General features: G+C 40.0%; 2 protein-coding genes across 2 annotated transcripts in view; one reads left to right on the forward strand and one right to left on the reverse strand.

Annotated features, from left to right (window-relative positions):
• Positions 1-1,226, forward strand: part of LOC117506862 (transforming protein RhoA-like) — a 19,831-nt gene extending 18,605 nt beyond the window's left edge. The window contains exon 5 of the mRNA XM_034166526.1: positions 567-1,226. Coding sequence (XP_034022417.1) covers positions 567-740 — 174 coding nt within the window. The 3' untranslated portion in view covers positions 741-1,226. The remainder of the gene's footprint in view (positions 1-566) is intronic.
• On the reverse strand, positions 860-11,331 carry LOC117506861 (transmembrane protein 43-like). The gene is given in 13 exon segments (XM_034166525.1): positions 860-3,147; positions 3,150-3,251; positions 3,347-3,464; positions 3,564-3,665; positions 4,256-4,330; positions 4,437-4,564; positions 4,653-4,723; positions 4,816-4,885; positions 5,002-5,051; positions 5,146-5,240; positions 7,269-7,403; positions 7,547-7,693; positions 11,202-11,331. Coding segments are annotated over 13 exon segments (1,209 nt in total). The 5' UTR covers positions 11,220-11,331; the 3' UTR covers positions 860-3,049.
• Positions 11,332-11,565: the final 234 nt, after the last annotated feature.

Here is an 11,565-nt window from a genome sequence, read left to right on the forward strand (position 1 = left end):
TAACTGGGGTGTCAGGCATGTGTATACCATTTAAGGAACTGGATGAAGACATATAACTCAGTCTTCAAGCAGTTTTTTTTTTTTATGTATGTCACAATTTGTCAATTTCATGTACAGCGGTTCACTAGTTTGTTATTCAGGTATATTTTTTCCACAAATGTTTTGCTACCACAATACAGAACACCTGCAAGCAACTGGTGTGGTGGATTGGGGGTGAGAGGGGACCATTTTATGAGGTCTCATTTTATCTTTGTCCTGATGGACGTGGTCTCTGTAGGATGAAAATGCTGTCATGCAGATGACATGAAAACAATATCCTTCATACATACGTTATTTCAGGGCCAGATCTCAATTCAGCAGATGAGTTTTCGTAGTTTAGATGAAGCACTCCATCACTACCATCAAAACACTAAATAAGAATCTTTTGTATGTATGGTATCAAATTCTGAATTTATAAAAAATTGACAGCTTTTTAGGACTCTGTGCTCAAATTTGTCACCCATTTGTATATTTTTCTAAGTGATTTGATTCATGTTTTCTAAAAGCTTTTTTGATCTTTTCCAAAGGAACCTGTAAAGCCAGAGGATGGACGGGATATGGCCAACAAGATTGGTGCCTTTGGATACATGGAGTGCTCTGCTAAAACAAAAGATGGTGTGAGGGAAGTGTTTGAGTTGGCAACCAGGGCTGCACTACAGGCCAGACGGGGAAAGTGTAAGAGTAAATGTGCCCTACTGTAAAGGTGGCTATGAGGACTGATTCCTACAGGGGTACAGAGGAAAATAGGTCAAACTTAGCCCCAAACACACTCACAAGACTGTTTGCGCCAGTTTTTTACTTGTGTAATGCTTTTATTTTATTTTTCTTAAGCAAATGTAGTCAAGTACTGTCAGTATTCAATTTTGAGGTCATGGAAAAAAAAATTTTTTTGTATTTTTAAACATGATTAAGTTTGGCATAAAGAAATCTTTTTATCTACATATTTGGCCAGGGGACCTGCTGTCATACCTGCTAAAGAGTTAAGTGCTTAAGCCCCGCCTGCTGATTTGAAGAATGTTTCCACAGCCTACTGAGACGAAGTATCAATACACTGTGACCTGTAGTCTCATTTCAACACATGCACACTTGAACTCAAAATGTGTGTGCACGCTTCACCATAAGGGAAGACTGGAAACTAAAAAACACAAATGTAAACTTTGTGTAATAAATTTCTTTGTAAGAATCTTTATAACTTGTGTCACTTTGTTGACTCATTAATTGCTGGATCAACATGGAGGGACAGACAGTGAAGGCAACCTATCTGATAGCCTTTGCATTTTCACCTCCACTTGCAAATCCAGTCCTTCAATTTCAGACCACTAGGGCAATATTTCAAGTACTAAAGATATTTCAGGTACTGCACAATGCCTTGTCCTTAATGTCCATACAATTCTACACCGGGACTGGGAAAATGAGATGAGGAAAAAAAAATAAAAAATTCCACATACAAAGTGCTTTATTTTTAAACATCCAAGACAGTACAATGACTGAAGATTCTCCCTGCTTGCTGGTGTTAGCCAAAGTCGTTTCATCAAGCTGAAACAATTTGGTAAAACTGACCATCACAACTGCAAAAGTTGTCACTTCAGATGATCTCACCACCTGACTGTTGCAATAACATCAATATATAGCACAAGTCAGATTAGTAAAAAAAAAAAAAAAAGGCACCCTGAAAAATTTCCACAATCTATCTGAAAATGTCCACTGTAAGTTACTTGTTAAAACAAAGATTTATAACTGATGTACATAGGCAACACAACCGCACATGCTTATGTTACAAGTTGGTTTGTATCTGAGGCCTCAAAAGGTTCATTACTCAGTAAACTACTTAACATGTAGGAAGAGTCGGTGATTAAGAACCACTCAAATCCTCTGTTTCAATTTGTGAGCCAAATCCTGCTGAGTAGTTTTGAAATAAAAACCATCCTTTGTGTGGCTATAAAATCTAAAACAAGATGATGTATGTCACACAAAAACCACAGCTGTAGTGACACAGGACAAGAACAGACAAAAACCCCCCCCATCAAAACAGTAATTTCACATCAACTTTAAATAATCAACTATAGAACACCATGCAACATTCAAGGCAGTCCCGAAGACGTGGAAATGTGAACAGCAACATATGCAATGAAATTTTGTACAAAAATGTATTCATGGATGATAAATGTACAAATTCATTCAAACCAATAGTGCAGCAGGTGGATACTAACACTGACAGCTGGCTGTATGGAAGAAACTGCCAAGTTATTACTTATTTTCTGTTTACATACAAAAACAGGTCCCATAAACATAAATCTTAAAAAAAATGAAGGACCCCCCCCCCCACTTTTAACATTGTAGGACATGAGTCAGCTTACTCACTTATACTGAGTGTAAGATATTCTGCAAAAATACAAACATTTATTTCTGCTAGAGTGAACACCTCTAAATTACTTAAGTGAAGCTAGCTCACCCTATCTCACAATGTTTAAGTGTTTAAAAAAAAAAAAATCCTGGTTCAGCACTCTCAGTCAGACTCACTCCAAAGGTTCCTGGTTCCTACTTGGCCCATACCCCTCCCTCCTTGGCAGAGATAAAAACTGCAAATTGTGTTGTAATATTTGCATATGCTGAATAAAGTTAAGGGATGCAAATCCACCAGTTAAGGATTTAAATACCTACCATCACACCCTGCTTAGGTAAATCAACTAGTTAGCCCCTCCCTCCCGCTGAATACTACAAACATGAGCAGTTCATATTAACATCCAACTCCCAGGATTCGTGTTCACCTGGATGAGATGTTGTGGCTTCAGAGTAAACCTGTAATTGTACTTATTAGGGAACAGATCTTACTATAATAGTGTATTATCTACATCCCCTGTACAGTAAACAACAGTGGAAAAACCAGCCGTACCTACTTGCATACCTCTGATGGGTGGCTAAGCCGTATGAACACTCAGACAAAAATGGAGTTCAGAAAGAATAAAACAGAGGAGCAGATCAAACAATTAAAGGATCTTCAGGTGACTGGTCACTGGTTCTTTTTGTTTGGAAGTTGCGAGCGTGATATGAGCACCGGAAGCATGGCCAGCGCTCCCAGACCCATCGCTACCAACGGCCGGTAAAAAGCCAACCTGCTGCAATGGTGACAAGGGACAGCGAGCAGGAGATGCACAAAGCGAAAAGTTTCAGCCCCATGGAAACAAGCTCTCTGAGAACAGGAACCCAATCCACTGCAAAAACATGATGATGATAATAATAATAATAATACACAAATAAAAACTGCAGAGACTGATAATGTGTTTGTACAGTGACAAAGAATGTTTACCTAAAGTGTAGATGATGCGCGTGGTCAGCTGAATACTGAGGAACATCAGTGCCCAGCCTGCAGCCCTCAGTCCCCACGTCTTCATACTGTTGTACTGGTGCTCCCGCTCAAATACCTCCTGCAGGCAGCAACACAACTCTATCAACCAGAAACACCACCGCCACGTGTTTACAGGACACCGTTACATACTGCTTCTTTTCCACAAATCCACACCAACCTGTGCGGTGAGTTCCTCCAGGTACAGGATCTCCAGACTGTCCCCTGACTTGGTCCTAAAAGGCACCAGACCATCACCTTTCTGCATGGCCACAACGCTGACCTTGGAAAAATAAATAAATTCATGGTTTCCCCTCACAACTGAAGAACAACATTAACAAGGTTAGTGTCATATTTCTGAGGCAAGGACAGGAATAAAAGATCAAATTAAAGAGACCCAAATGCAAATCAGTGAAATCAAAACACAAAAAGTGTGTGATGTAATCTGGGAAAAACAGCACTGGCTGGATTTTTGAATGCGCTCAAACTGCTGCGTTACAGTCTGATCACTTACAGTCCATACACACTGCAGTACGTCAAGTGTTTATGATTCTGACTAACACAAATTTGTGTCACATCATATAGAGTACGGCCGGCTTTTAATCTCACAATCCTCTCACGTGAGTTCAGATGGCGCGGACTTTGCCCTCCTTTTCAACGTCAAATCGAGGAGGACTCAAATGCCACTAAGTCCCTCTACTCTGTTCTACCAATCTGACAGGAGCACGACAAATGGCTTGTTCTTGTTTTCAATTTTGTTTTTGGATACTTTGACACAAACAAATATTCCGCTACTGCATGACAAAGTGGAACGAATTGTAGAAAATGCCCCAGTGATTCATTAACAAGTGGAAAATGATCTGCAGCACTCACAGTTTGGGCTGGGCCGAGGTTTGACGCTTCACCACTTAGTCCAGCAAAGGAGAACCTCACACGCACGTCCCCGACCTTCATGATTTACATACAGAAAGTAGTAACCGACTGAACCCACCCGTGTGGAATACATAATACAGGAGACACGTTAATACATGTGGAAGGATCACGCGATGCTCACCTCTGGCCTACGCGGGTTTGATGTGTGATAGAAATAATCATCATCAATTGTAAGAAAAGGATCCAAAGTATCAGCCTGAAAATCCCTCAGACTCAAAGTCTGAAAGTTATTTATCTTCTCCACTAGTCCTGAAAATGAAAGAATCAAACTCTGATTCATAATAACAACTGTTATGATATTGTGTTTGCTGCTTTTCTATCAGTTTAAAATACACACCTTTAGAAAGAAGAAAAGGCCCAACTCTGACTTCAGGAGCCACGACGGTCACACTCTCCACTGCCATGGCACTAAACATAACCAAAGATTAAACTAAAAATGGGCAGCATACAGTCAAACTTGATTTATTAAATGTTCTAATGTTCAAGATCAAGAACACTACCTAGGGTTCTGGTGACCAATTTCCTTATCGAAATGATGGCTGTTGATCACCTCTGATTTCCATTCAGTGTCTGAAAAAGGGAAGTTTCAAGTCACAACTCATGGAACTTCAGTCTGAGATCTTAGTACGACTCAAACAGGCAACAATATTTAGAAAGACCATCAGGGAACATTCATAACAACTCACTGTAAGTGTACGTCGTCTCAGTTTTGGTCTCACCGTTCTCTTGATAGTCCCTGAAATTAATAGTACCACCCTTAACTCAGTCTACCAGCGCTCTAATGACCAACACTTTAAATGTGGCCTCTGATGGAGACAACCGAGACTCACTTGCTCTCCTGGTACTCCACCCACTGGTACATCTCCACCTGCCTCTTCAGCTTCACAGCCTGCACCACCACACCGTAGTTTGGGTCATGCAGGGGCTAAACACATACACAGATAGCAAACAACGCATTGGTTACCCACAGTAAATAAATTTAAACTAGTGCAGTGCCCGTAGGAAGTACGTATTCCTTAAAAATGAGAGCTCTGTTGACGATCATACGAAGTTGGCGTATGAGAACGTTCCGCCTTGTGATAATAAAGCAAGAGCATGTGTCTGTGGCTCGCATATCTGTCAGAGTGTTTGTGTATTATTTATTTCTTTAATTTATTTCTTCTGTCTCTCCCCAATGGAGATAAGCATCTGTTTAAGGCAGAGAGTGACTATGTCGACGCTGCCATGAGAACGTTCTACCTTGTACCTATAGTGATGATTACTTTCAAATAAAGGTTTTGAAAATTAATCCCAAAAAAATTCCTAATAAAGCATGCACATCATTGTGCCATGTGGACGCCATATCCGAAAGCTGAGGCTGATCTGACAAAGAGAGATATGTGAGCCACACACACACACACTCACCTTATCATCATCATTATTATTATTATTAGGGCCCGAGTAGGCCAAAGTCCTGCGAGGACCCTATTGTAATTGAGCTGTTTATTATTATTATTCACACTTTTCAAATCCCAATTTCGTCTGTTTCCCATGCTCAAAAACTCACAAACTTTGCAAAGTCATCCGGTCGGATCTGAAATTCAATATTTTGGGGTTTGCACACATGCTCGTAGCAAAATGGCAAAATAGCACCCCCTACAAATAAAAAAAAAAACCCTCCCCATTGAGTTTTTTTTTTTTTTTGTCGTAGCCTCACAAAATTTGGTACACATATTTACCATGCTAGGATGCACAAAAAAGTCTGTTACCATCATGGTGAAATGTTGACAGGAAGTCAGCCATTTTGATTTTAAGTTTGATTTTGAGGTCATTTTTGGCCATTTCCACTACTTACATTTGAACGAACTCGTCCTAGGGATTTTATCCAATTGTCTTCAAATTTGGTCAACATCATGACCCTATGCTGATCAAAAGTTATCAAAAGAATTTCTGTAGGTCAAAAGGCGTGGCTGCTATGGTTCGTCAAACTTTGGTGAGCATTTTGGAGCACGCTGTTTCATTTTGAACAGCTGTTACGCCCAAATACTTCATCATAGAGCCTTCAAACTTGCTGGACATGACGGCTCCGCCCTGAACATCCTCCTCGGGATTTTGTCCAATACACTTCAAATTTCTTTCAGACCATCCACAGACTATACTGATCAAAAGTTATCAAAAGCTTTTTTCTATGTCAAAGGATGTGACCGCTATGGGGCTGCCATTTTGACCCTTCGCTATGGAACATCAAGTCATGATAACTCCTTCATGCTTTGTCTGATCAACTTGAACCTTTACATTTGATGACAGTCAGCCCCTGAACACACCTGCCCCCTCTGTTTGTGCTGAGCGCCCCCTAGTGGACAAACCATCAACTTGTTATAACTCCATGTATTGTACCTTGGGAGGCAGTGGCATGGACACGAGGGCCCGTATATGACTGCTTGCAGTCCTAGTTATTATTATTATTATTATTATTATTATTATTAAGTACTAGTATGAAAAATGTCTTCAAAAGTGGACCTTTAATCAAGGGGTTTTTTAGAGGGCACATCCCCCCCAACAACATCCTCTTTCTGTCTGGATTCGCCCCTGGTTTGCAGTCTGAGCATGAACAATCAAGAATTTGTGTATTTATGTGTAAAGCCTGACCTAATTGAGAATTAAGAAGGTTTTTCAGTTTATTTTATAACACGTCATCCTCAGGGAGAGATTTTAGGCTTTTTTTGGGGGGGGTGTTAGTGTTTGTTGTTATGTGTCAAGGGTTCTGCAGCTGTGTTTTAACCACAGCGAGGACACTCACAGAGGCACGCGGAGCAGACTTTGAAAGAAAAGTTTAAAAATATGTTTGTAAAATTTTTCTCTTTGCTCGCTGTGTGGTTTCAGCACTGAGACACACTCAAACACACAGCAGGCTTGATGAACTCTCACAAGAAGCTAAGTTCTGGTGACGAAACAAATGTCAATACTGAGCTACCTGTAAGGTCTGCAGCTCTGTAGACAGGTGAACTAAATGGTTGTTGTTCTGCTGGTCAAGGCCGAAGGAAGGCATCAAGGAGACAACCTGAGAAAGACCTTCGTCCAGAGAGGATGCAGTCTGCAGAGCTCGCCCCTTAACACAGGAGTGGGCACAGTGAGGATGAACTGTTTTTCTGCTCTCATGCCAAAACATAAGTACTTTGATTTTTAACAACTTGCATGGTATCTTTAAAGTGAAACATCTGAATGAAACAGTTTTCCACTCTTATTTCTTACCTCATTGGTGAAGAGAACATAAATTGAGAGAAAAAACAGTCCGATGCCAACCGCTGTTCCACCAACAGTGTCACCTAATCTCTCCAGAAATCCCGGGCTGGATTTAGCAGACACACGCTTGTGTGTCTTCGAATCTGAACCTGAAAACTAAAACAAACATGCAAACGCAACTGAAGTGTCTGCAGCTACTGTGACTGTGCAGCCAGATAAAGCAATCTGACTCGCCTATGTTTGGTCTTTTCTTATAATACAGAGTTTCTGGTTATTTTAGAAAGCTGGGATACTCTTCTGTAGCCAAGAGAGGGACAATTTAAAGTGAATAATGATGAATTACAACCCCTGGCAAAAATTATGGAATCACCGGCCTCGGAGGATGTTCATTCAGTTGTTTAATTTTGTAGAAAAAAAGCAGATCACAGACATGATACAAAACTAAAGCAATTTCAAATGGCAACTTTCTGGCTTTAAGAAACACTATAAGAAATCAGGAAGAAAAATTGTGGCAGTAACGGTTACTTTTTTAGACCAAGCAGAGGGAAAAAAATATGGAATCACTCAATTCTGAGGAAAAAATTATGGAATCATGAAAAACAAAAGAACACTCCAACACATCACTAGTATTTTGTTGCACCACCTCTGGCTTTTACAACAGCTTGCAGTCTCTGAGGCATGGACTTAATGAGTGACAAACAGTACTCTTCATCAGTCTGGCTCCAAATTTCTCTGACTGTTGTTGCCAGATCAGCTTTGCAGGTTGGAGCCTTGTCATGGACCATTTTCTTCAACTTCCACCAAAGACTTTTAATTGGATTAAGATCTGGACTATTTGCAGGCCATGACATTGACCCTATGTGTCTTTTTGCAAGGAATGTTTTCACAGTTTTTGCTCTATGGCAAGATGCATTATCATCTTGAAAAATGATTTCATCATCCCCAAACATCCTTTCAATTGATGGGATAAGAAAAGTGTCCAAAATATCAATGGAAACTTGTGCATTTATTGATGATGTAATGACAGCCATCTCCCCAGTGCCTTTACCTGACATGCAGCCCCATATCATCAATGACTGTGGAAATTTACATGTTCTTTTCAGGCAGTCATCTTTATAAATCTCATTGGAACGGCACCAAACAAAAGTTCCAGCATCATCACCTTGCCCAATGCAGATTCGAGATTCATCACTGAATATGACTTTCATCCAGTCATCCACAGTCCACGATTGCTTTTCCTTAGCCCATTGTAACCTTGTTTTTTCTGTTTAGGTGTTAATGATGGCTTTCATTTAGCTTTTCTGTATGTAAATCCCATTTCCTTTAGGCGGTTTCTTACAGTTTGGTCACAGACGTTGACTCCAGTTTCCTCTCATTTGTTTTGTTGTGCATTTTCGATTTTTGAGACATATTGCTTTAAGTTTTCTGTCTTGACGCTTTGATGTCTTCCTTGGTCTACCAGTATGTTTGCCTTTAACAACCTTCCCATGTTGTATTTGGTCCAGAGTTTAGACACAGCTGACTGTGAACAACCAACTCTTCTGCAACATTGCGTGATGATTTACCCTCTTTTAAGAGTTTGATAATCCTCTCCTTTGTTTCAATTGACATCTCTCATGTTGGAGCCATGATTCATGTCAGTCCACTTGGTGCAACAGCTCTCCAAGGTGTGATCACTCCTTTTTAGATGCAGACTAATGAACAGATCTGATTTAATGCAGGTGTTAGTTTTGGGGATGAAAATTTACAGGGTGATTCCATAATTTATTCCTCAGAATTGAGTGAGTCCATATTTTTTCCCTCTGCTTGGTCTAAAAAAGTAACCATTACTGACTGCCACAATTTTTTTTTCCTGATTTCTTATAGTGTTTCTTAAAGCCAGCAAGTTGCCATTTGAAATGACTTTAGTTTTGTGTCATGTCTGTGATCTGCTTTTTTTCTACAAAATTAAACAACTGAATGAACATCCTCCGAGGCCGGTGATTCCATAATTTTTGCCAGGGGTTGTATAAACGTTATCAAACTGACTAGCCACTTGCTCATGCACTTCAATGTGGCATCACAACAATGTAAGTACTGGTTGAAAAAAGCTTAAACCTATGTTTTGAGAAGAAACGTGTTTAGAAAGAGTACTTATTTACCAGTAATTGCAATACATTTAAATGAGTCAGATCTTACTTTTAATCCACCTCAGCAGCCAAACATAATGATCAGTTTGTGTGTTGTTGTACAGTGAACGTGCTACTTGACTTCTTATATTTATCTGGATGAGCAAATCAAATAAAATTCATTGCATCAGGAAAAGTTAAAGAATTAAATCATTGAATTTGAAGGTTACAGAAAAGGGTGCCGCTAAAGGTCTGGACCCGGATGTATCATGTACCAACTGTTGCTGCAGCACTTCAAGTTGCAATGTGACACATACTGCACACTACACATTTTGTTGCTCTACCCAGACAACCTAAACCATAGTTATACATACATTTGGCATTTGGCAGACACTTTTATCAAAAGCATTTGTGGCACACTTTTGTGTGCCCAGGATAACCTGAACAAAATCGATCAAATTTTTACTAAATTTGAATTTATTAATACCAGGGTACTTTGATCTGGGGTGCGCTGACCTCCTCACTCCAGTGTCAGGGACTCAGCACTCTCCTAGACTGAGCACCCACCCCCCGCCTTCACTGTACATGCGTTATGTTGGAGCGTTAGCAGCGATTAACAGATTATCACCTTGTTTCTGCTTAAAACTGGCTTTTGAATGATTTAGAGGTTTACTTTGTCATCTGATGGCTAATAATCACATTATTCCCTTTGATCGATTTGGGTGTAGAGAGTCAGTCTCAGGCATGCTGGTGTCGCATTCTGATCGGTGCCCCGTCTTTTATTATGAATTACTGCTGAATTATGTGGAAATGATTGTTGTACAAAAGCTTCAGATATCTGTTGCTGAGATAGAACATGACAGTACAGTTTAAAGCAGAAACGAGGTGATAATCGGTGAATCTCTGCTGACGCTCCAAAATGACACATGCGCAGTGAGGCGCAACGAAAGCAGGGGGAGTGATGAGTGCATCACACCGGGAACCTTCCACACTGAAACCAAGCGCACTAACCACTTGCCACCACCCCTGCCCAATGAATATGCATTAGCTACAGGTAAGGGAGACGGAATGCCTCTGATTGGCTGAGCTTCGTCACGTGACGACCCGTGCCGATTTGTTAATCATAAAATAACACATGGAAAAGATTATTTTGAGAATTGAATCAGTTAATAGGAAAAACATGTCAAAGCGTCACTGGCCTCAGCCACAATGTGTGGGTTTACTTTCAGTCTCCATTTAAGATTACAAAAAAATTATTCTTGTATGTAGTTTAAGCATTAAATGACTTTTCCCTTTCTGTACGTATTAAGCTAACTGTACTTGCTAATCTACTTGTCCGTGTTCTGCGACTAAAGAAGTCAAATGTAACATCAAAGTTAGCAGCCGTTGTCAAAATTTCACGATTGGGCGCGACATCGTCGTGAACAATTAGCTAACGTTAAATAATGGTAAAATTGACGCACAGAGCTAACGTTACCGAACTTAGGTGTAAAAAAATAGGAAAAGCGACGAGATTTAACAAGTTAACACTAAATGTTTATAGCTGAAAAACTTACTGCCGCTGCTGAAGACATTTGTGAAATAAGTTCAACACCGCAGTTAAAGAAGGAACTCAAAAGAGAAACGTCGTCAAACCTAACACGGACATACGGCTTTCTTCTTAAGGCATCATGGGTAATGTAGTTTTTGTGTTGGTTAGAGTTAAGCATGATCGTGCATGGTCACTCATGAGCCACTGAGTTTATCAAGTTTAATTGAAATTGTGCTTTGTGTCTTGAAGATATCGCTGTGGGCAGTCTAACAGAACTGTGGAAGGAGGCTAACTGCAAATACTGAAAGACTACATAAGTAATATTAGCTACATAGAGGTTAAAAATGTTAATTTGTCCCCAATAACATACTTAAAGACTTTTTCCTCCA

The sequence above is a fragment of the Thalassophryne amazonica genome, chromosome 3, assembly GCF_902500255.1.
Source record: "Thalassophryne amazonica chromosome 3, fThaAma1.1, whole genome shotgun sequence".
Taxonomy (NCBI): domain Eukaryota; kingdom Metazoa; phylum Chordata; class Actinopteri; order Batrachoidiformes; family Batrachoididae; genus Thalassophryne; species Thalassophryne amazonica.